General features: G+C 42.0%; 1 protein-coding gene across 2 annotated transcripts in view; it reads left to right on the forward strand.

The window, feature by feature from the left end:
* Window positions 1-27,052, forward strand: part of BICC1 (BicC family RNA binding protein 1) — a 259,900-nt gene that overhangs the window by 179,407 nt on the left and 53,441 nt on the right. For both annotated transcript variants that reach the window (XM_040436564.1, XM_040436565.1), the window contains exon 4: window positions 22,604-22,683. In XM_040436564.1, coding sequence (XP_040292498.1) covers window positions 22,604-22,683 — 80 coding nt within the window. The remainder of the gene's footprint in view (window positions 1-22,603; window positions 22,684-27,052) is intronic.

Genomic DNA, 27,052 nt, shown 5'->3' on the forward strand with positions numbered 1-27,052 from the left:
TGCTGTCCAAAAAAAACATTGCTGCACGTTTACAGTTTCTACCAATCCTGTAGACGAAAAAGAATATCACATCAGGCAATATATAAATTGCAAAACCAGGGGCATAGTTTATGCCGCCCAATGCTCATGTCCTAAGTTATGTTGGTAAGACGTCTCAAGAGTTCAGGAGAAGAATCTGCCAGCATATCAGTAGCATCAACATTAAGGCAGATACATCGATCTCCAGACATGTAAGGGCCTACCACAATGGAGACCACAAAGTACTCAAATTGTGGGGCATCTGCAAAAAAAGTATGGGCGCTAGAAGGGGAGACCTTGACGCCATTCTGTTGAAAAAAGAGACATGATGGATTTATCGACTTGATAGCCTCAGTCCAAAGTGGCTCAATGAGGGATTTGCATTCACTGCTTTCCTGGAAAAATGAGGGAGAGATCCTTTGTGGTAAAAAAACTATATATTTCTAGTCATTTCCGTTTTTTAGGACCTTTTATATTTTCTCAAGTGTCAGTCGACTCCTGTAAATGTATAGAGCCAAAATTCTGAGTACCCTATTTATTGACTACATTTATTTTGCAAACAAGAGGTTGCTTATCTTACTAATCATTCATTTTGTAGCAGGTAATGTACACCTATACATCTTAAATTAAGTCACGTTTACAAATGTGACCTGTGCTGCAATCTGGACCAACCCCGTGGCAGTCTGCGCCAATAACTGGCAAAACCCTTTTGATCTGGCACCATACCTACTCAGTGCCTCGATGCCATGATCTAAAGATGCAGATTTAACAGCACTTGAGCAATGCTGTAACTCGGTATACAGCTTATGGTAGCGATACTATGCCAAAATTACAGCTGTTTATCGGATACAATGATGCAGTAGTGAATGACATGCGGTCTTTTATGAGTAGCATGTCATGCTGCATTGTATATAAATATATTAATTGGGGTATCAGGGTTTAGAGCCCCCCCCCCTCACCCTTGTCTTTTGGTTTTTGACACTCATATATTTGTAAACACAACACTGGTGTTATATATCAAGGTCCCTCACCTGATCTTTAGTTTGTCTACACTTATATACCTACACACCATCACTAGTCTTACCAGTTGCAGCAATTTTTGTGGTGTAAAGATGGCATTATCCAGAGATGTTCGGCTCAAAGTGCTTGCGCAGCCGCAGTGCGGCCAGTATCCTTCCCGTTCGGAATCCAAGTCTGCGCGCATGCGCAGTTCAAACTAATGAGCCTTCATGCTCTAAGTCCCGGCGCAGCCCCCGTGCGCACGGCACTTTCTCTGTTTAGAGTCTAAGTCCGCACGCATGCGCAGTTTGACCAAACGAGCCGTAACGCTCCAAGTGTCTGCGCAGCTACAGGAGGGGCAGAACGTCACTGATGACGCTCTAAGGAGGCGACATGGGCAATGATGGCGCGCTGGGGATGATGGTACTGGTAGATGGCGCTGGTTGGTGGGATTCTCCCTCTGGGGGTGTAGTCACAGATGCAGCCAGACACATCACACTGGATACGGAGTCTGTCAATCACAATACCACCTATATTAACCTCTGATCTGATAGGGTACTCATTGCTGCCCAAATCCCCTGAAGAAGCCAGTTATCTGGTGAAACATGTTGGGGGGCAGATCTAGTTTTTAAATCAGCGATTTACTCCTACTGTCAATTAGCTAGTAGTCTAGTCCGGATGGCCTACTTACCAAAGCTAGAGTAGTCTAGTAGTGAGACACGGCATCAAAACCGTGAGCATTCCGCATGCAGTGTATACCCTCAAAGGTATAGATAAAATCAGATAGCGTATGGCACCACATTGCGCGGTATATTTAGTCGGGTGAACGAATTCAGTTCCCACTATTCAGCCTCATTGCAGGTGTAGCTGCAAGTGGTATTAAGGCAGCAAGCTGCCTGCAAGTGACGGGGGTGAGAGTCGGTGCACTTTCTCTCCTCCTTGATCACAGAGGATTATCTGACTGCACAGAGGAGTGTTCGCTGTATTTTTAACCTTCTTTCTCTTTTGGTTCGTTAATTAAAACTAAATAAAGGTTCAAAGCACGTATTTTAACCCAAATAATAATAAAAGTGAAGTATTAACATTGCTACCTGGGGCAAGATAGGTTCAACGCCTCTATAGGCATCTGTAAATAAATTAATTGATAAACCTTACCCAGGGTTGGTCCCGTTATGAATAACAGTTTGCACAAGAGCACCTGGATGTTCCACAGCAGTACTGGCTAAATATTCTGTGGACAGATGAAACCAAAGTTGAGTTGTTTGGAAGAAACACGCAACACTATGTGTGGAGAAAAAAAGGCACACCAACATCAAAACCTCATCCCAACTGTGAAGTATGGTGGTGGGGGCATCATGGTTTGGGGCTGCTTTGCTGCGTCAGGGCCTGGACGGATTGCTATCATCGAAGGAAAAATGAATTCCCAAGTTTATCAAGACATTTTGCAGGAGAACTTAAGGCCATATGTCCACCAGCTGAAGCTCAACAGAAGATGGGTGTTGCAACAGGACAACGACCCAAAGCATAGAAGTAAATCAACAACAGAATGGCTTAAACAGAAGAAAATACTCCTTCTGGAGTGGCCTAGTCAGAGTCCTGACCTCAACCCGATTGAGATGCTGTGGCATGACCTCAAGAAAGCGATTCACACCAGACATCCCAAGAATATTGCTGAACTGAAACAGTTCTGTAAAGAGGAATGGTCAAGAATTACTCCTGACCGTTGTGCACGTCTGATCTGCAACTACAGGAAACGTTTGGTTGAAGTTATTGCTGCCAAAGGAGGTTCAACCAGTTATTAAATCCAAGGGTTCACATACTTTTTCCTCCTGCACTGTGAATGTTTTCATGGTGTGTTCAATAAAAACATGGTAACATCTAATTCTTTGTGTGTTATTACACTAACCGAAATAAATACCTCGACCGTTAATTGAATCAACATTCAAGTAATGCCCAAGCCTATGGCAATAAATATATATAAATAACCTACATAGAAAATGCCAGACCGCTGGTACTAAATTAATCTTTATTACAAAATCACATTAGACAACATACATGATTAAAAGAATCAGTGCAGGAGATAAAAAGCAACATCACTGGAGGAGACATACAATGAACGGAGTCCCTATCCTTAAACATGATATTCAGAAGAGATGGTTATGCATACATGAAAACATACATAGTGGGGAAAAGGGACATTTACCCATACAAAGTCTCCTCCAGGATGGCGCCAACCCCAACGCGCGTTTCGGCGTACCTTCGTCTGGGGGTAGCGTCATCAATGGAGGACATGGTTTAAATACAAATGTCAGCCAATCAACATACCGGTAATCATCAGTTCATGCATCACCGGACTGCGCCGGATTTTTTGTCAGATGGACTTCCTGGATGCCGGCATCTAGAGGAACACGTGACCACCCGGAAACATGTGATCCGAATGACGTCACTTGAGCGCTCAGTAACGTCATCCAACCTTACTATATGATTCGGATCCATCATATTGGTATATCCATGTATTCGACAGGCTGAACAGACGTACATACGCAATCAAAATATATCGGACAAAGCATACATTAATCATTTGATGTGGACATACAAGTTGATATAAAAAGGTTTATACACAGATTTCCCCCACATATACACGTCATATGTCAAATTATGCCACAAACAGTATCAATAGACCAATGGATAAAAAACACCCTATCTCTCATTGTTATAGTAACAGATGTTACATCTATCATATAGGGCTCATACCCATCCATTAAATCTGTTGAAGATATACTATACAAAGTGATAATAAGAAAGTGCATGGACTATTTAAAAATATATATATATACTAATCCATAAAAACATCTATATATATATATATATATATATATATATATGTGTAACGCGCAGTGTATATACCACTGATGAATAATATATCAGGTGAGAAGATATCTATATAAGAAAAACATATTATGTGAAATACATTATATATACGTGTACCTTCACTGTTTAACCAGTGATTGTGAAAAAATGCAAAGTGCCTGATAATAAATGTATCAACTCAGATACGTGTACAGATTCAAATAGTGTCCTGTGGACCACTGATACCTTGGGAAAAGAATAGGAAAGGGATGGGGGGGAAAAAAGGAGGAAAAAGAGGGGAGGGGGGGAGAGGAAGGGGAAGAAAAGGGAGAAGAAGGGGAGAAGGGAAAAAGGGGGGGGAGGGGGAAGAGAGAAGGGGAGGGAGGGGGGGAAAAAAGGGAAAGAGGGGGGAGGGGAGGGAAGAGAAAAAGGGGGGGGGGGGGGGGGGAAAAAATAAAAAAAAAATTGTAAATAACTGAAGCAAAATCCTTCAACCATATGAGTGTTGGTTGTACAACACTCATACGCCGAAACGCGCGTTGGGGTTGGCGCCATCCTGGAGGAGACTTTGTATGGGTAAATGTCCCTTTTCCCCACTATGTATGATTTCATGTATGCATAACCATCTCTTCTGAATATCATGTTTAAGGATAGGGACTCCGTTCATTGTATGTCTCCTCCAGTGATGTTGCTTTTTATCTCCTGCACTGATTCTTTTAATCATGTATGTTGTCTAATGTGATTTTGTAATAAAGATTAATTTAGTACCAGTGGTCTGGCATTTTCTATGTAGGTTATTTGTGTGTTATTAGTTTAAGCAGACTGTGATTGTCTATTGTTGTGACTTAGATGAAGATCAAATCACATGTTATGACCAATTTGTGCAGAAATCCATATGGGTTCACATACTTTTTCTTGCAACTGTATAGTAGTGGTATACACGTGCATAAAGTAAAAAAATGCGACGGGCAGCATGAAATCCCAATATGCTTCCTCATTAGGGAAGACTGTGTTTTACTCTGAAGCTCTGCAGTACTACATTGCAACGGTGGAGTAGTGCCCCCTGTGCAGCTTTTTCCCACCCTGCTTGGCTTGATTGACAGGTCTCTCCCTATATGCATAGCAATAGTCTCTTCTCCCTTGTGTCTGGCTCACTTTTAAATTTGTTTGGAGTCAAACATCGCTCTCTGTAATGAAGGAACTTGTTGGGATTTCATGCTGCCCGTGGTTCGGACAACATGAAATTGATGACCGGCTCCCTTTAATAAGCAGCACTTTTGATTCACTTAGCTTGCTTGAAAAACATTGTGGTGTTTATCAGAAAGTATGACCTAGCAGAGTCCACACTGCTCAAATTGACTTTTTTTATTTTATTTTTTGGAAGCAATTTGGTCTGTTTGGTGGACTTCAAATTAAAGAAATTTTTTGTTTATTTGGTCTTCAAATTATTTATTTGAAAAACTTGATATTTCAAGTTCATTGTCTGATCAGAGTTAGATGTAATGGTCGTATTTATTAGTGTTATGTTGGGTACAGCGTGAGGTCATGGTTAAAGTACAGCGATGAATTTGCGCAACTCTGTTGTGGAATGTGTTGTTTGCTCATGTTTAGTGTAATCACCAAATAAGAAAATTCCAATTGCTGCACAGTCTGCCTTTTGTTCTTTTGGAGAGTTGAACCTTGAACTCCTCGTTCTCTCTGCGTTTTAGTAACTTGCGTATAAAGCTATTGTGACCAGTACATCACCTCTTTCCCGTTCTTATGCCGTTCATTTCCATACAGGATCTTAAAAAAAAGCTGTGTGGGTGGCAAGGATGCCTGTGGTCAGCATGCTCTACATTTGCTTGTCTAAATAGTCGTGCTGTGGTTAGGCCTGAAGTGGGATTGGGAAACTGACCTGATATCTTCAAGAGACAGCGTGTCCATGCTTTGTGTAAGAATGTAGGAACTATCGAAATGGCGAATAACTTGTTTAACACTGACTTTAAAATATGCGCCAAATTGTTGGCAAATCGCCTAAAAAAAGTGATAGGTAAAATAATACACCCAGATCAATCAGGGTTTATACCGAAACGTCAGGCTCAAATGAATATCCGCCGGGCCCTCCTTAATATCCAGATGAGTGGAGAGGGCGCCCACTCCATCCTGTCACTGGACGCAGAAAAAGCGTTTGACAGGGTGGAGTGGGCATACCTCTTGAATATAATGCGTGAGCTAAATTTGGGGGAACAATTTATTAGCTGGGTGCAACTACTTTACCAACATCCGAAAGTAAGGATTAAAATCAACGGAGACACATCTGAATCGATAACATTGCAAAGGGGAACTAGGCAGGGGTGCCCCCTTTCCCCATTATTGTTTGCCATATTCGTCGAACCGTTAGCATGTAAGGTGCGATCAGATGCTAACATCAGGGGGTTTGGGAGTAGGGGCGCTTCAGATAAAATATGTTTATACGCGGATGATGTCTTGTTTTTCTTGAAAGGGGGGGCGACGACGGTTCCATACCTGATGCGAATTGTAAATCAATTTGGCCAAATTTCTGGCTTTAGGGTGAATTGGATGAAATCAGTGCTACTCCCAATCGGTTATGAAACTAGGAGAACTGATATTAATGTTAAAATATTGAAACCCACAGATGCACTGGAATATCTCGGAATAAAGATTAGTGCGAGGATCCAGGAATATATAGAATTGAATTTTGCTCCTCTGCTTAAAAGGGTTAAAAATAAAATAAGTATCTGGCAAAAAATACTGATAAGACAGGCAGATCGCATCGCTATCATTAAGATGATTTTGCTGCCGCAGATCCTTTATGTTATATCCTCATGTCCTGTTTGGATAGGTGACCACCTTTTCAACGTACTGGAAGGATTGATAAATGATCTTATATGGGGGAAAAAAAGGTCAGGCTTAAACAAAAATATTTATGGCTCGATGAAGAAGATGGTGGTTTGTCCGTGCCCTGCTTCAGAGGCTACTATTACGCATCCCAGCTACAATGGTTAATGACAGAGGACGACAGATTACGCCAGTATCTAGTGGGTGAGTTTGTAGGTCTCCAATACAATATTTTTAGTGTCCTGGAAGCCGGGATATTAAAATTAAAGGGTAAGAAGTGCCCTATTAGCAATATGATGCACTTGATATGGGTGAATGTCAAAAAATTATTGGGGATAAATTATTCATTAAGGATTACCCCTTTATGGGGGAATATAAACCTAGGCGAGTTTCAGAAGCTAGATGATTATGTATTTTGGGAAAAAAATGGTATTAAGTTTATTTCACAGATTGAGATAAAAGGAAAGCTCAGGACACTAGAAGAATTAGGGCTTAGTATAAAACTAGACACCCTCACACGTTTTAGATATCTTCGGTTAAAACATGCATTCGACACCACTGAGAATAAAGAGTATTTAATCACCAAACAATCAGAATTTGCAGAATTTTGTTGTCTCAATAAGGGGACCAAAATATCAATATCACAGATATATAAAAAAATTTAAAAGGGGTTTAGGGGGAGTGATAAAGTTTAATAGTGAACAAAAATGGGCACTAGAAGTGGAACCTAACACTCTAGATTGGAGATGTATCTATAAAAGTATAAAAAGAAGTACAGTATCAAGTAATTTTCGATTGATACAGTTCTTTATCGTCCATCGTACCTACATCACCCCACGGGTGTTGAGTAGGATGTATAAAACAAGGGACGCTAGATGCTGGAAGTGCAGGATGGATAACGCGGATTTCACCCACTTGATCTGGTGTTGCCCCCTAATGCAGGATTATTGGAGTCAGGTGTTTCGGGAGCTGACCAGATCGACTGGGTGTTCCGCTCCACTGGAGATCTCTATAGCGGTGCTTGGATATATCAGGAAAATAGGTCTCGACAGAGAAATAGAAATGAAATGGGCCAAAGGATTAATGCTGGCGCGGGTTGTAGTGGCTAGAGAGTGGGGGGCGGACACACCACCAAATATCGAAGAGTGGAAGAACTTATGTGGGAGGGTACGTAGATATGAATATGCCGGAACCCATAAATAAATAGAGGAAAAAGGAGGGGAAAAAAAAAAAAAAAAAAACTTATATGAGATCATGAAATCAATCTCTTCTTTTTTGGTTTTGTTTTTTCTACTTGCGGTAACCATCAAGACAACCATGGGGGGGGAAGGGGGGGTTATATTGGTTTTTCTGTATATGTATGACATGAGAAAAGAAACAGGACAGGGATATATTCCTGATGTCTAAGGATAAGCGAGTAACAAATGTATGTGTATATACAGGAAATATCTTTGTTTATGCCCTGTTGTATTATTGTTTATTGTCATGTCTTGTTTCTGAATTTTTTTATATATGATGAAAGGGAAAAATAAAAATATTCTAACATAAAAAAAAAAAATAATAATGTGCCAAAGTTAAAAACTGAAGAGCTATTTGGATTGGTGCTATTAGCCTAGACACTAAAAACCAAGATGACATGCTTTAGGCCTCTTTCACACTTGCGTTGTCCGGATCCGGCGTGTACTCCACTTGCCGGAATTACACTCCGGATCCGGAAAAACGCAAGTGTACTGAAAGCATTTGAAGACGGAACCGTCTTCCAAATGCGTTCAGTGTTACTATGGCACCCAGGACGCTATTAAAGTCCTGGTTGCCATAGTAGTAGTGGGGAGCGGGGGAGCGGTATACTTACAGTCCGTGCGGCTCCCGGGGCGCTCCAGAATGACGTCAGAGCGCCCCATGCGCATGGATGACGTGTCCATGTGATCACATGATCCATGAGCTTGGGGCGCCCTGACGTCACTCTGGAGCGCCCGGGGAGCCGCACGGACGGTAAGTATGCTGCTCCCCCGCTCCCCGCTACACTTTACCATGGCTGCCAGGACTTTAGCGTCCCGGCAGCCATGGTAACCACTCTGAAAAAGCTAAATGTCGGATGCGGCAATGCGCCGAAACGACGTTTAGCTTAAGGCCGGATCCGGATCAATGCCTTTCAATGGGCATTAATTCCGGATCCGGCCTTGCGGCAAGTGTTCCGGATTTTTGGCCGGAGCAAAAAGCGCAGCATGCTGCGGTATTTTCTCCGGCCAAAAAACGTTCCGTTCCGGAACTGAAGACATCCTGATGCATCCTGAACGGATTTCTCTCCATTCAGAATGCATTAGGATAATCCTGATCAGGATTCTTCCGGCATAGAGCCCCGACGACGGAACTCTATGCCGGAAGACAATAACGCAGGTGTGAAAGAGCCCTAAACAAATCAAGAGGCCTTGAAGTAATTACTTGTTTACTTGACTCCATTAGTGCAAATTAAGCTATAGCCTAAACTGCAAAAGAACAGTGAAGGTTCCTGCATACCGCCATACGATGCCTCTATATAGTTTCTGACTTGTATGTAGCAGTAATATGGGTATCCTTCCAAGCTTCTCTTGGAAGCATTGCTTCTAGAGACAAATATCTTTGTACGTATGGCACCAAATGTAGCCTGCATGGAAGAACATGGAGGCTGTGCAGCCCCATACAAGGGATCTGTGCAGTGCTGTATAGATACCATATGTACTGCTCTGGCATGAGCTGTAAAGTGAAAAAACAATGCACCCAGTCACAAGCTATGCCACTTAAATTAAAAGGTAAACCCATTTTACTTTAATAGACATGAAATACTAAGAGTACGGCCACACGGTCAGGTTTCCGCATGCTGTTTTGTAAACCAAAATCGGGAGTGAATTCAAAAAAGGAGAGAAAGTATAAAGTCTTGTCCTCCCTTTTTTTTTTTTTTTTTTAATATATTCACTCCTTTTTTTGGCTTCCAAAACTGCCTGCAGAAACCTGACCGTGTGGCTTAACCATAAACTAAAAATCCAGCTTTTACCTTAATTAAGTCAGCTATGACACTCAGGACCTGGGCAGTTGTTATTGGTCCCCCAGGAGCCTGTACAGGGAATAGTGCTGCACATGCAGACAGCTAGTTCTTGTACACATTCCCATGTATGTCATGGCAACTACTGCCTATGCCCAATGTGGTGTGCAAGAAGACTCCCATGTTGGCATGAATTAGGTAGGCATAACGTTTGGGATAAGGTATGCATCATTTTCTTAAAGATTTTGTAATCGTTTTTTAATAGCAACTTTAAAATGAATTGGTTAAAAATATTTTACTATTTTGCATATTTGGACCTTTATGTCTCCATGGCTACAGACTACAAACAAGCACTATGTGTAGTCAGATCCTGCAGATGTTACCCTTCCAACTGCAGCTTCTTCCTACTAAACGAGTCATAGGTATAGTAATAGTTATTACAAACTGTCAACATCCTTTAATATGAAAGGTGCTAAAAAGACTTTCTGATTTTGCAGTAAATAAACTAGTTTCAGAAAATGGTGAGGATATTTTTGGTTGCTTGGTTAATCATTTGGATTATGCCGTTTTCTTTGCTTTGCTAAACCTCTTCCAGAGTAAATTGGAATATCTAAGAGAACGGGCCGCTTCCAGCAACTTTATAGATTTGTGTATTCTAGCCAACAAAAGCTGTTCATCCCATTTATCTCTGCATGCGCATTCATTGTTCCAGTTATTGAGGCAATGTATTTTAACTTCCTATAATGACACACTTTATTACTAATCATTGGATAGTGGCATTGGCCTTACTTTTGACTTGTTTCGTGATCTGTTATATTTTATTTACATTTAACTAATATCTAGTTGGAGCTTCAGTACAGTGTTCCTACCCCCATGTCGACCATATACACAGGCATTGGAGAAGAGAACAAATGCAGCATTGGAAATGGGCTTATGGACAGAACTATATATAAAAAAAATGAGAAGCGTACCTGAGTTTTCAAAAAAGTTTGCATAATGGCTGTGCTTCTTTGTACAATCATAACAGTCAGATGCATTTCACTCAGAAGCGGGGGACATCTGTGGAAGTCTGCCAGCACTGTATTGCTGTGACATCCTTTCCTTTTACTTCCCGCTATGTTTGTTTTAAGCTCCGGAGCTCACAGAACAAATAAGGAGGGATTAATCACACTCACAGACAGAAGACTTCTGTGATGTACAGAAGTGGTGTAGAAGCAGTTATTTTATCAGACACATGACCCCAGCTAGCTTGACACCCCCTTCCACTCTGCCATCTTCTGAGTCTCTGTTACCAGGGATGGATCTTGTCTGGGGGCAGGCAGTGGATTGCAACAGGTGCAAGTGAGACCCCTAGTGGCCGTGACTTTACACCCTTTTTTTTTTAGGTATATTTTTTTAATGAAATTATTTAGAAATTTGCTAGTTACACCATTCTCTAGTAAATTGTGTGAAAGTACAGTGACTCTTTAATAAGAGAGAGAAAATGAAAACAACATTTGGACATCAAGGCTGAGTATAGAGTTAGCTCTACAGTAAGTGTAGAGTGCTGGTGTCCCTATGGTAAATGGGAGCCAACACGTGCTATAGAACCTCTTAAGCTCATCCAAAACTTCAACATAAACTTTTCCACTTAAAGTGTAACTGGCATTCTTTTTTTATTTTTGTATTGTATAGCGGCAGGGATACTGACATTTCTTGTAATATACTTTGATTACTGAAATCGTACATTTCTATAAAAAAAATTAGCTCTAAAGTGGCCCATTTTGAGCCTTAGCGACGCTCCTTTATCTTCTGTTTACATAACAGTGGAGACTTGCTAACACTGACTGTGTTATGTAAATAGAAGACAGAGGAGCGTTGCTAAGGCTCAAAATGGGCCACTTTAGAGCTGTTGTTCTAATAGGAAATGTACGATTTCAGTAATCAAAGTATATTACAAGAAATGTCAGTATCACTATATATATATATAAATATATAAATAATTAGGGCAGATGGACAATGTTAGCCATCAGCTGATAAATTTCTGGCTACCACAAGGGCGGGCCTCGCTGCATTCAACAGATAGGGCTCAGTGGTTAGCATTGTTGCCTTGCAACGCTGGGGTCCTAGGTTCGGATCCGACCAAGGACAACATCTGCATGGAGTTTGTATGTTCCCCCTGTGTTTGCTTGGATTTCCGCCAGGTTTTCCGGTTTCCTCCCACACCCCAAAGACATACTGATAGGGAACTTAGATTGTGAGCCCCATTGGGGACCGTTGGATGCTAATGTCTGTAAAGCGGCACAGAATATAGTATCGCTATATAAGTGCATAAAATAATAATACATTGAACTGTATAATAACATAATATATAGTAGGGGTGGGCGATATAGACGATATAGGCGATATGCGATATAAATTTGTGCCACGATATGGATTTTGAGCATATCGCCTATATCGCCGGACCGCGATATGATCCTGAGCCGGCACAGTGGAGGAGAGAGTCCCTCCCTCCCCACTGTGCGCGGCTGCCGCTGACCACCAATGACAAAAGAGGAGGAGGGGAGGGACTGACAGTAAATCATTGAGTTTTCACGATCTCAGTGAGCGCGTGAAAACTCAAATCCGATGGTATATTCTAACCCCCAGGCGTTCCCATGGTGACAGGGACGCTTGCCTGGGGGTTAGAACATACAGGGCCACGCCGCTGACAGTAGAACATTTAAAAACTAATCAGTAACTTTAACTTTATTAATTGGTGATCTCTTTACTGTATACCTTACTAGGTCTTAGCTCCGGTAACTAGTGATGTCCGGTTCATGAACGAATCGTTCATTTGAATCGATTCAGTTCAGTGAACCGGAGGAGTCGATTCACTTGAATGATCCGATCCGTTTGAATCGGCTCTCAGTCCCAGCACACAGACACTGCAGACAGAGACGCTCAGCTCACCTCACGCTGGCAGCAGGAGCCTGAGGGAGGGACTGGGGAGGAGTCAGTAATATGATCTTAGAGTGGAAGAGCTGCTTCTGCCAGCCCCACCCCTCTCCGCCCACCAACCAATCACCGACCAGAGCTGAGGGGGCGAGGCCAGCACAGCACACTGCAGCTCTGACTCGAGTCCTCTGAGCCGTCTGTACAGGGAGTCTAAAGGAATCGAATGAGTCACAAGAATCTAAAGATCCGACTCAGTCAGTGACTCATTCGATTCATTGAGTTAGAAGAGCCGCGAGTCAGACTGTAGAACAGGTTACACTGAGGCTGTCAGCTCTTGTTGCAGCAGTGATAAGGAGCAGAGAGATAAGAGAAGGGACAGATGACACAGAGTTTAGATTACAGGATGAATTAAATTAACCCTTTAGAATCAAATTGGCTTCTCAGGAGAGATATATGTTAAAGGCATATATAGGCAGTACTACTGAATGAGATGCCTTTAACATATATATCTCCTGAGAAGCCAATTTGATTTGTGGGATCTGTGGATGGCACCGTTTAGGGGAGGGGGGGGATCTGTGGATGGCACCTTTTAGGGGAGGGGGGGATCTGTGGATGGCACCGTTTAGGGGAGGGGGGATCTGTGGATGGCACCGTTTAGGGGAGGGAGGGGGGATCTGTGGATGGCACCTTTTAGGGGTGGGGAGGATCTGTGGATGGCACTGTTTAGGGGAGGGGGGGTGTCTGTGGATGGCACCGTTTAGGGGAGGGGGGGGATCTGTGGATGGCACCGTTTAGGGGAGGGGGGGTGTCTGTGGATGGCACCGTTTAGGGGAGGGGGGGGGATCTGTGGATGGCACCGTTTAGGGGAGGGGGGTATCTGTGGATGGCACCTTTTAGGGGAGGGGGGGGGATCTGTGGATGGCACCTTTTAGGGGGGGGGATCTGTGGATGGCACCGTTTAGGGGAGGGGGGGGGGGGGATCTGTGGATGGCACCGTTTAGGGGAGGGGGGGGGATCTGTGGATGGCACCGTTTAGGGGAGGGGGGGGGATCTGTGGATGGCACCGTTTAGGGGAGGGGGGGGGATCTGTGGATGGCACCGTTTAGGGGAGGGGGGGGGGATCTGTGGATGGCACCGTTTAGGGGAGGGGGGGGATCTGTGGATGGCACCGTTTAGGGGAGGGGGGGGGACCTGTGGATGGCACCGTTTAGGGGAGGGGGGGGGGATCTGTGGATGGCACTGTTTAGGGGAGGGGGGGGGATCTGTGGATGGCACTGTTTAGGGGAGGGGGGGGATCTGTGGATGGCACCGTTTAGGGGAGGGGGGGGGATCTGTGGATGGCACCGTTTAGGGGAGGGGGGGATCTGTGGATGGCACCGTTTAGGGGAGGGGGGGGGATCTGTGGATGGCACCGTTTAGGGGAGGGGGGGGGGATCTGTGGATGGCACCATTTAGGGGAGGGGGATCAGCTCCCTGCTGCTGTGTGCACAAAGCACAGGGCAGCAGTGAGAGTGTAAAGTCCTATTCACCCTAATAGAGCTCTGTTAGGGTGAATATGACAAGGGTTCTACGTTCTAGCCCTTAAGGAGACTAATAGTTATTAAATAAAAAGTAAAAAAAAGTTTAAACACGCCCCCCCAAATATAGAAAACAATATATCGCAATATATATCGCATATCGCACATGCTTAAAATTATATCGCAATATAGATTTTAGGCCATATCGCCCACCCCTAATATATAGTAAGCATCTGAACTGTTTATAGTGGGGGCTACATACTTATTTTTATATATAACTCTGTGGCTGTGTGAATGGAGATGATTTGGATATTTCTATAAAAATGAAAATGTTATCTTTACTATATTTTTAATTTCCTTTGTGAATTGCACTATTAATTTGGTACTAGAGATGCAGTAGCCATTGTATTAGACATTAGTGCTATTATGCCAGAAGTTCCTAGCTTTAACTATTGCTTTTTAAGTCATTTAATTAAATCTGTTTCTTTGCCAAACTTTGTCAGCCTTTAAAGAAAGTGCAAGTAAGTTAGAATGGATTATGGTCTTTAATATCTTGATAAAACCCTGGCAAATTTCCCATCAGCATTAGTCAACCAAAGGTCATTAGTCCGTAGGTTAGTGGTCTGGACATTCCTTCTGTAAAGAAAGGCATTTTCCCTTTTTTTAAGCAAAGGAAACTGTATTATCTTAATGATATCTTGTCTGTGTTCATTATTTTTAGAGTTTAAGACCTGTATCGGCCACATTTTTACGCCGAAAAAATAGCCTTTGTGTTTAAAGGGAACCTGTCACCGGGATTTTGTGTATAGAGCTGAGGACATGGGTTCCTAGATGGCCGCTAGCACATCCGCATTATCCAGTCCCCATAGCTCTGTGTGCTTTTATTGTGTAAAAAAAAAAACTATTTGATACATATGCAAATTAACCTGAGGAGTCCTGTCCCTGAGATAACAAGTACAGATGGTCCTTATGACCCAATTACGTCTCTTATGTGCTGTATATTTATTAAAACTTCACTTTTATTTATTTTTCTTAAAACACGCATCCAGACATTATAGACTTATTTTAAAATCTCAATGGTGCGCTGGCAGGTTGATTAATTTATTTATATTTCCTTAACATCAGTGTGCTAAGGGTTAATGTGCATAGAACCCTTGGCTGTATACACGCTCCGGCTGGTAGCTACTATTCGGACTCTCCGTGTATTATTTTATTTGCTCTTATTAGAGCTATTTCTTATATTAATTAGTCTCCTTTGGATGCTGGAGATTATATGGTTAAGTTCTTAACTGCCACCCGGGCGTTATTGCCTATGGTTCGCTTGCACTCCTCACTATACTATGTATCTGGCTCTTATGGGAGCTCACTGCCTGCCACCATTGAATCTAAAAAAACATTTAACACACATGCACCCTTAGTCCCGACATGTTTCGCTGGATCGTCTTCAGCACACCTGCTTTTTTCCCCTGAAGACGCTGGTTATCCAGCGAAACATGTCAGGACGCAGGGTGCATGTGTGTTAAATGTTTTTTTAGATTCAATGGTGGCAGGCAGCGAGCTCCCATAAGAGCCAGATACATAGTATAGTGAGGAGTGCAAGCGAACCATAGGCAATAACGCCCGGGTGGCAGTTAAGAACTTAACCATATAATCTCCAGCATCCAAAGGAGAAAAGTGAAGTTTTAATAAATATACAGCACATAAAAGAGACGTAATTGGGTCATAAGGACCATCTGTACTTGTTACTTAAAAAGTAAAACGTTCATATGTGCTGTGAGGTCTCACTTACTTTGCACATTGCTGTCCCTGAGATGATACAAAAGAATGGGGGACCCATAAAAGGGAAACAGAATCCGGAGAGAGTGAGCATCGATCATGCATGCATACTTCTCTCTTTTTATGACAGTTTACCTAGTAGATGTTTGTTGTATCCTTATCATACATTTAACTAGTTTTTAAGAAATGTTTATACTGTTGACCTATCCTCAGGATAGGTCATCAGTATCTGGTAAGTAGGGGTCCGACACCCGGGACCCTAGCCGATCAGCTGAGAAGCTGGGAGCGCCGCTGCCTCCTTCCAGCTTACCAAGCAAAGTGCCGTACATTATATAGCAGCTCTGCTTGGTTTCGCAGCTCAGCCTCTTCAGTAGGGAAAGCAGCGAAAAGGCTGCGGCGCTACTACATGCGCCACTGCCATCTCAAATAGCTGATCGGCAGGGACCCCCACCGATCAGATACTGATGCCCTATCCCGAGGAAACCCCCATTAAAGAGGATCCATCACCTCTCCTAATATGTCTATTTTAGTAAATACTTTTATTTGTTTTTGTGTTTTTTGCATTGTGCTGTTCCTCAGTTATTATTCCTAGGAATGTATGAATAAATTGACAACTGGACATTACCATTCTCCTTGTCAAGGAGATGTGTCTGTCCACTCTGATAGCACGGATTGGACAGCATGGACACCACTCTTCAACTGGTACCACCCAGTTGTCAGTTTATTCATACATTTCTAGTAGGAATAACAGAGGAACGGTAGCAGCTCCAAAATGGTTTTGTGGGGAATAGAAGTCGTTTCTAAAACAGACATATCAGAAAAGCTGACAACTCCTGTTTAAAATGTACTTGTTTGCCCCTTTAAAGAGTGATTTCCATCCAAAAATGGGAGAATTACTGTTTTAGGCAAATCAGACATTTTGTAACTATCACCATGTTCACAAAATTACAAAAGTTACCAAAATTCGTCAAGTGAGTATGCTTTTATGGCCATGAAAGCTATCGGGATCTGTTTTCAAACAAGTTCTGACTGTCCCATTGACCTACAGTGAGGTCTGTCGATTTCTGGTATATTTGACATAAGGAATAGTGCGGCTGACTACTGTCATCCAAAAATGCCCTAAACCCTGATGGAAAACTGGGTATAATGCAAGAGTGTAGATATGTCATGTGATTTTTTATATTTTTATGCTTTAGCTATTGATTTTCTTTCTTTTTAAAATTTTAAAGACTGCCATATTGGAGGTGTACTGCCTTCCTTCCTGTATTGTCTGTATAGTGTGTGTGTGCGTTGATTACGGCAGCTGCAATGAATGGAAGTCAGTTGACAGAGAAATTTCATAGATTATTCCTCCCTCCAGAAAGTGATGAAGTACTTCCCCAGAGGTCAAAAAGTGACAGAGATGCACATAAAGCTTTTATCTGTGTATAGTGCTACTATCCTGCCCTATCTAGTACAATAGTGTTGTCATTGACTTAGCCGTCTTTTGATAACGAGATGACTCTGCTTTACTTGTCTCTATCTGTACAGTAAAGCTTACAAGTACAATGCAGAAAACACAAAGGGTTAGCCTGTTGTGTTTGTTCTTGCGGCTTGTAATTGGAGAGAGAGAAAAAAAACCACCCGATTTTAAATTAAAAGGTTGGTTACTCTTTATTTTTTGCATATGTACTCCTTTTTTAATTTGCAAAACGTTTGCTTGATAACTGATGGAGCTGGCTTCCCATATTGACACACAATGATGATATAACATTTTTAAACATGAACATTTACTTTGACAATTAAACAGATATTGGCTGGCTTCTCTCCAGCAGAAGCCGATGTGTTATTTTTTGCTGCACCTGATAACTGACATTGAACTCTCTAAATCCAGTGTGTATGAAATGAAACATATGTGGCGAGTTTCTAAGTTCTTATAAATATTTTTTTGTGTTTGGACGTCAAAGTGATTTAACTTTATTCAAGCCTTTGATTTTCTTGCCGGCATGTGTGAAATGTCTATACATTCTTGTAAGCGTCGCCTGGCAAATGGGATCTAAGAACTTGAAACTCAAGTGGAAATAGCATGTCGCTTTGTACAGGTTCCCAATACGTACTAGACTAAATTACTTCAAGTGCCCAGCTACGTAAAGAATACACAAAGGAATTTTAAAACCTGTGTTTTAAGCTCACATTATGAATAATTCATACTGTAAGATCTTGCCATTTAAAAATTCCGCTTCTGCTTTTCATTACCAGAACGTCTTGAGAAAGGAGGCTTCCTTCTGGCCTATTACTCTTGACGCCGTTTTACGGCTCAGCGCAGCGCAGTAGGAGTTGGTATGCAGAACTAATTTATTTTATGCTTTTCGAGGCTTCTCGGAATCTTTTGCACATTAGCTGGCTCCAAAGTTGCCCCACCTTCATAAAGCAGAAGACAAGGCTCCCAACTCGTATTAAGTCGGCTGTTGGTATTACACCAAAAGTGGAACATTGTTAAATTAGCTCGTATATTAAGGGAAAATTACTTCTGGTTTGCAATATAGATTTTTTTTTTTTTTTTTTTTGTGGAACAGTCATAGAAAGGGGTACCTTTTTGTAAAGCTTCATATAGCTCAATTTGGATAATCAATCATCAGTAGGGTGGACATCATGCCACATTACATCTGGATACAAGAAATCTAATTATCCAGAAAATGAAAGGCCATCTCCACCCAAAGCCTGGAAATCCAGGTCTTATTGCAGTTAACCAGATCCTACTGTCAGAGTCCATATGGCCGCCATCTGAAGTGCGGTTTGTGTTTTTAGCGCTGAAATGTAGTTAACACTTCTTTCTCTGACCAACTAAACTATGCTTGTGACTCCTTAAACTTGCAGAGCCACCACTTAGTGGGGGGGAAGCTAGCTAAATAGTGACTTAAGTGATAGAACTGATACACAGAAATCGGGATCTCGACTTGAGTATGATCTTTAGTGAAATAGGGGAATAATGTTAAATGGATTTTCCCGGACCCCAAAAAATCTTGCTAAATGCTGAGAGAGTTTTTAAATAAAAAAATAATAATACTCCCCTGCCATTGTGATGCTGCTGGTTGTCTTGGTTTCTTGCACTGCCGCGTTGACATCACAGTCTACTCCACGTGATCGCTGCAGCCAATCATTGGCTTCGGCGGGCACTTGAGGAAGTTGGGTATGTCATCGCTGTAATGCAATGATGATATGACCACCAAGGCCAATGATTGTCAGTATTGATTAAGCAGCGGCCCTGCTGGCAAATTGGATAATTAAGCAAATGAATTTGCTTTGTTTATTTTCGAACATTCCCAGCCTTAGCAAAATTGTTTCAGGGTCCTGGAAAACTTTTAGCTGTAGTCAGTTTGGCAAAGTGAAGTCTTAAAATCAATTTGTCACCTTCCAGTTGTTATAAATGGAAGTGATCATCCCTGCTTCCTCTCACTAAGGCCCCTTTCAGACAAGCGAGTTCCATACTCCAGACTCGCAGCAGCTCCCGTCCTGACCTCTCAGCACTGACTGAGTCACATAGCATTATATTGGTTTACGATGCTATGTTAGAGATCTGGAATATATTATATAGCACTGATATAAAACTGTCAGTGTTTTCCAATACAATCCAGAACTGTAAGGTTTACATACAATCAATATAATGCTATGCGACCCCGTCAGTGCTGGGAAGTCAGGACGGGAGCTGCTGCATACTCTCACTGCGAGTCCGGAGTGTGCAACTTGCTCGTCTGGAATGGGCCTAAGGCCCACACATAAGTTTGACAGTCACATGATGATGATTTTTTTTCCCTGATGGTTTAGTAATGTGTAGATTATCATCATCCTACTTTTACTGTAATAGAATTCCATTCTCTATGCACTGATTTCCAGAGAGCTTGTGATAGACTTTATAAACTGCTCCAATAAATGAGACAGGCAGTGTATTTTAGACTACCTCAGACTCCCGGTAGGCACTTTAGCTACTCTGTAGTCATAGATCGCAGCTCTGACCTAATGGAGCTGAGCAAAAAGTTGTGAAGCACTGAGGAAAATAAATAACTTATAGTGGCCTATTACAGTGACTAGTTACGTTAAGCTAGCTAAATAATCACTGCATTGCCTATTTAAATACATTAACACAGGACAAGTTGTGAAGAAGTACTTGTCCAGCTTCTTCTCTAGCGTACGCGTTGCATGTAAAAGTAAAATTGTTATAGTCCCTTGCAAGTATTCTGCATAGGCACTTTTAAGTCCACAGGGACTACATGTACCATTGTATGATCCTGTATCGGTTGAATATCTCCATTTGTGTAGCATGTGATGGTTTGGCGTCAATTTTTTTTCAGAATACAGATGGAAAAAGCCCTCTGTATTAAGGCTTACAGAGGTACAGTACGGCCTAATGAACCTCTGTGGCATCTCCTTTATGGTTCTATACAACATTACCATCTTTTTTGCTACATATATTTCTCATGATAGCGTATTGTATCATCTCAGTGAGATCATACACAAACACCAAAACTTGATGATTAGTCCTCACTTTGGTTATCAATCACTGAGGACAACACCTTTATTACTATACCCTGTTTTCAATGTTCTGTTATTTATTTTTAATGATCTGCAATTAATTTTTGATATTTGGCCAAGACTATTTAAAATGTGACGTTACTTAAATTACAAAAAAATCCCTTTTTTCATGGCTCATTTCTAGCGTTGTTATTTTTATGAACCTAGCGGAAAGAGTTTTGAGTAATTTGCCTTTTTTCATAACTGATAGATTACTTTAATATACAGTCAGGCCTATAAATATTGGGACATCAACACAATTCTATCATTTCTGGCTCTATACACCACCATAATGGATTTGAAATGAAACGAGCAAGATGTGCTTTAACTGCAGACTGTCCGCTTTAATTTGAGGGTATTTACATCCAAATCAGGTGAACGGTGTAGGAATTACAACAGTTTGCATATGTGCCTCCCACTTGTTAAGGGGCCAAAAGTAATGGGACATAATACTAATCATAAATCAAACTTTAACTTTTTAATACTTGGTTGCAAATCTTTTGCAGTCTGTAACAGCCTGAAGTCTGGAACGCATAGACATCACCAGACGCTGGGTTTCATCCCTGGTGATGCTCTGCCAGGCCTCTACTGCAACTGTCTTCAGTTCCTGCTTGTTCTTGGGGCATTTTCCCTTCAGTTTTGTCTTCAGCAAGTGAAATGAATGCTCAATCGGATTCAGGTCAGGTGATTGACTTGGCCATTGAATAACATTCCACTTCTTTCTCTTAAAAAACTCTTTGGTTGCTTTTGCAGTATGCTTTGGGTCATTGTCCATCTGCACTGTGAAGCACCGTCCAATGAGTTCTGAAGCATTTGGCTGAATATGAGCAGATAATATTGCTTGAAACACTTCAGAATTCATCCTTCTGCTTTTGTCAGCAGTCACATCAATAAATACAAGAGAACCAGTTCCATTGGCAGCCATACATGCCCACGCCATGACACTACCACCACCATGCTTCACTGATGAGGTGGTATGCTTAGGATCATGAGCAGTTCCTTTCCTTCTCCATACTTATCTCTTCCCATCAATCTGGTACAAGTTGATCTTGGTCTCATCTGTCCATAGGATGTTGTTCCAGAACTGTGAAGGCTTTTTTAGATGTCGTTTAGCAAACTCTAATCTGGCCTTCCTGTTTTTGAGGCTCGCCAATGGTTTACGTCTTGTGGTGAACCCTCTGTATTCACTCTGGTGAAGTCTTTTCTTGATTGTTGACTTTGACACACATACACCTACCTCCTGGAGAGTGTTCTTGATCTGGCCAACTGTTGTGAAGGGTGTTTTCTTCACCAGGGAAATAATTCTTCAGTCATCTACCACAGTTGTTTTCCGTGGTCTTCCGGGTCTTTTGGTGTTGCTGAGCTCACCGATGCGTTCCTTCTTTTTAAGAATGTTCCAAACAGTTGTTTTGGCCACGCCTAATGTTTTTGCTATCTCTCTGATGGGTTTGTTTAGTTTTTTCAGCCTAATAATGGCTTGCTTCACTGATAGTGACAGCTCTTTGGATCTCATCTTGAGAGTTGACAGCTACAGATTCCAAATGCAAATGGCACACTTGAAATGAACTCTGGACCTTTTATCTGCTCATTGTAATTGGGATAATGAGGGAATAACACACATCTGGCCATGGAACAGCTGAGAAGACAATTGTCCCATTACTTTTGGTTCCTTAACAAGTGGGAGGCACATATGCAAACTGTTGTAATTCCTACACTCAAATTAAAGCTGACAGTCTGCAGTTAAAGCACATCTTGTTTGTTTCATTTAAAATTCATTGTGGTGGTGTATAGAGCCAAAAATGTTAGAATTGTGTTGATGTCCCAATATTTATGGACCTGACTGTAGTACACAGATCACAAAAAAGCTACTACCCATCTATTTATAGTTATCATAACCCTGTAAATTTGGGTAGATTCTTTGTGGATAGTGTGCTTAAATGTTAGTTTTTTTCCCCCTTATATGTACTGTAAATGCACGTCTCTTACTATTTCGTCTATTTTTTATTTTTACGTTTTTCCCTTTTGTACAGTGCATTTCTGTATGTCCTTTACATGACTTTTTTTTTTCCCCTTTTCTAAGTGTATAGCTGTTATTAATGTACTTATCATATCTCCACAGACCCACATATAAAAGTATCTGGCAAAAAAGAAAATGTGAAGGAAGCCAAGGAAAGGATAATGTCTGTATTAGATACGAAGGTAAATTACATTAAGACAATTGGACTACTGATGTGTTCTGTGATATCTTACTGCAGATTGAAGTTTATAAATTGTATATACCGTACTAGCACATAACTGGCTTGGATAGTGGAAGTTGTAAGGGTTGTAATCCAGCCAGTGGGAGAGATTTTTTTAAACTGTCTGAGGGGCTATTCACATCACTTTAATGAGGCAACTCAAATGATTAGAAGCACCCCCGCAAAAATGTTTATTCTCTGGCCTTTTAGAATGGTGCATAATGTTAATTGTAGCAAAGGTAATATTTTTACTGTCGACTGTCTGTATTTGAGTTATCCTCTCTTTTGCTTTTCACCTGTCCTCCTCTCATGTGACCAACACTCGGATTCTCCAGCTGACCCGGCATCATTTATGTGGACAGGAAGTCAGTTTCTCTATTCACTCCTATGGGAGTCTCGATATCAGTCTGATCGGAACAAATAGAGAAAGTGACTTCCTGTGCACATAAATGATGCCGGGTCAGCTGGAAAGTCCGAGTGTTTGTCACATGACACAGCTGAGGACCAGAAGGGAGTGAGTAACTCGCAACTACAGTCACCGGTAAAATGTAGGAATACACTGACTGTAGGATCGGCCTTTAGCTTTATTCCCTAGTATTATTTAGTGCAGAGAGCATTTATGTATTGCTAAGGTTGGGGCAGATCTTGACAACACTTTTCAAATTTGGAAGTAGCAGGCATGGAGTATATTGTGAGCATCATATAAATACATGTATAAAGGATACATATGAATTAACAGATTCTCGTTCAGTGTTATGCTCTACTGGTCTTTGGGGGAAAAAAATTAAATTATCTGTTTGCATGCGACACTTGATAATGCAATGAAAATGTTATTGTTGTCAGATGGTACGGAAGGTGGACACTAAATTCTAGATTGGTGATTTTTAAGTAGTCCTCTGGAGACGTTATCAGTATGGTCTCCAGAAACCCTTCCTAGAATGTGACTAGGACAGGTTTTTGCCACTTCTACAGCTTCTTAGGAAGGATGATAGATACAGGGATGGGACCTCACTATACTGTGTTTTGGTGCTGCAGTTACTTCAAACAGATGAGAATTGCTGTCAGGCTCCTCAGCCTGACAGCATATCATGTGTTATCACTCCAGTAGAAATTCATGATGCGATCCTCTGTCATGGCTGAGCAGCCTATCAGGAATCAGGAGCAGAATTGTATGCTTCGTCTTTATGGGCTGCTCAGCCTTGACAGAGGAACGCATCACGACTATCTATTGGCGAGCAGAGTTCCTGCTCTACAATAGGTAGTATTGGAGCAAACGTACATGAGATATGCTGTAAAGCCGAGAAGTTTGGCAGCATAGCTCATCAGTATGAAGTGACTGAAGTGTCTGAGAGCAGTATGGTGAGGCCGCATCCAAGTCAGTCCCCCCCCCCTCCCCCACCCCCCCATATAAGCATCTGTGGAAGTGGAGCCAACACGTCAAAGTCGCATTCTAGGACTGGTTGCTGGAGGTCATGTTGAAAACATTCCTAGGCAATCCTTTTAACTGTCAGACCATCAAGCAATTACATCCAGCGAATTGCATATCTCATCGAGGATCATTTTCAGCATACCTGTCGTTGGAGAGTGTCCTTTATCTGGGTAAAACTGAAGCATAGTACAGTAGATACACCAATACCGTTCTTGATAGGTTTTATACAACATACACAAGCTTAGTCTAAAATGAGTAGGCAGTGACACATCAGGTAAGACTTTGTTCACATTAAATATGATCCTATCTTTGGAAGTATACATTAGCAGGATGTTCTTTTGTTTTCTTGCAACGAAAGGCTGCAACTTTTTAATATTTTTTTTATTAGCGACTTATGCTACTGCCTACCTTCTTACTCACCATAGAATAGTGTTGTCTAATTTGTTAGAGCGATCGGGTGGGTGCATAAGATGATTGATGGTAATACCTTGCATCCGTTTTTCTGTATACCTTCGTATTTCTTGGTGAAAGGTCTTTAATAGGTTGCTGGAATGCAGTAGAATTCATAAAATACAAGGAACATTACTGCCTCAGCTAGCCATTATCTTCATGCATGGGAGTTTCCTTTGAGGGACGTCTGATAATATTTTTCTGGAAAAATTGGCTGGATTGTTGATTTGTTCTGTGTAACATTTTGCATCCAAGTATTCCAACTGCGTACTTTCGATAAATCTTCTGCTTTTGCCAAGTCTCCTCTTAAAAGTAGTTCCAGAATCGTTACGTAAACATAAATGAATGAAGCAGCACAATATTACAAATTATGGACCTACAATGTAATTATCTGGAGCTATTGAATTTGATACAGTCCTGATCAAAAGTTTAAAGGGAGTCTTTCACCTAATCTGAGCGTTTTAGACCGCTCAGATCAGGTTATAGACTCTTTGACCCTTATTACAATCGTACCTTTCTCTTCTGTGTCCCTCGTCCAGATCATGAAAATAACACTTTTTAAACTTATGCAAATGATCTTCTGAAGGTGCCCAGGGACGGCGTTACTGGGCAATGTGCCCAGAAAAACACACCTCCAGCCGGCGGACGTCACGAGCGGCACCAGAGAACGGAGGGCTGGGAACTGGCCCGCACCTGCGCACTGCTCTGCCCATTATGGGCAGAGTAACAGCCTTTCATATTGCGCATACGCCGGCCGGCTGTCTTTAGTTGGCTGGCGCATGCGCAATATGAAAAGCTGTTCCTCTGCCCATAATGGGCAGAGCAGTGCGCAGGTGCGGGCCAGTTCCCAGCCCACTGTCCTCTGGTGCCGCTCGTGACGTCCGCCGGCTGGAGGTGTGTTTTTCTGGGCACATTGCCCAGTAACGCCGTCCCTGGGCACCTTCAGAAGATCATTTGCATAAGTTTAAAAAGTGTTATTTTCATGATCTGGACGAGGGACACAGAAGAGAAAGGTACGATTGTAATAAGGGTCAAAGAGTCTATAACCTGATCTGAGCGGTCTAAAACGCTCAGATTAGGTGACAGACTCCCTTTAAGACCACTTGAAAAATGGCAAAAAAATCATATTTTACATTGTTGGATCTTAACAAGGTTCCAAGTAGAGCTTCAACATGCAACAAGAAGAAATGAGAGTGAGACAAAACATTTTTTGAGCATTCAATTAATTGAAAATAATGATTAAACTGAAACAGGCAGTTTTTCAGCTGATCGAAATTTTAGGACCACATGCCTTTTAAAAGGCCAAATCTGTGCATAGATGTGGATTCATTGTCATTTTCTGTCAGGTAGTCACACGTTGTGATGGCAAAGGCAAAAAAACTCTCCCTTTTTGAACGTGGTCGGGTTGTTGAACTGCATAAGCAGGGTCTCTCACAGCGCGCAATCTCTGCTGAGGTGGGACGCAGTAATACAGTCATTTGGAATTTCTTAAATGATCCTGAGGGTTATGGAACAAAAAAGTCAAGTGGAAGACCCCAAAAAATTTCATCAGCACTGAGCCGGAGGATCCAATTGGCTGTCCGTCAAGACACTGGACGATCCTCGACCCAAATTAAGGCCCTTACTGGTGCTGACTGCAGCCCCATAACCATCAGACGGCATCTGAGACTGAAGGGCTTCAAAAACAAAAAACGTCTTCAAAGACCTCGTCTCCTTGAACGCCACAGAACTGCTCATTTGGACTTTGCAAGACAGCACCAAACATGGGACATTCAAAGGTGCTGATGAGAAAATTTTTTACCTTGATGGTCCTGATGGTTTCCAACATTACTGGCATGACAAGCAGATCCCACCTGAGATGTTTTCTACGCGCCACAGTGGAGGGGGTGCCATAATGGTCTGGGGTGCTTTTTCCTTCAGTGGAACAATGGAGCTTCAGGAAGTGCAGGGGCGTCAAACGGCCGCTGGCTATGTCCAGATGTTGCAGAGAGCATTCCTCATGACTGAGGGCCCTCGTCTGTGTGGTAACGACTGGGTTTTTCAACAGGACAACGCTACAGTACACAATGCCCGCAGGACAAGGGACTTCTTCCAGGAGAATAACATCACTCTATTGGCCCATCCTGCGTGTTCCCCTGATCTAAATCCAATTGAGAACCTTTGGGGATGGATGGCAAGGGAAGTTTACAAAAATGGACAACAGTTCCAGACAGTAGATGGCCTTCGTGCGGCCGTCTTCACCACTTGGAGAAATGTTCCCACTCACCTCATGGAAACGCTTGCATCAAGCATGCCGAAACGAATTTTGGAAGTGAAACAATAACAGCGGAGCTACTCATTACTCAGTTCATGTTTGGAAGTTGGATTTCTGTTTAGTTTTTTTTTGGAGGTGTGGTCCTAAATTTTTGATCAGCTGAAAAACAGCCTGTTTCAGTTTATTTGTTGTTTTCAT

The sequence above is a fragment of the Bufo bufo genome, chromosome 6 (assembly GCF_905171765.1).
Source record: "Bufo bufo chromosome 6, aBufBuf1.1, whole genome shotgun sequence".
Taxonomy (NCBI): Eukaryota; Metazoa; Chordata; class Amphibia; order Anura; family Bufonidae; genus Bufo; species Bufo bufo.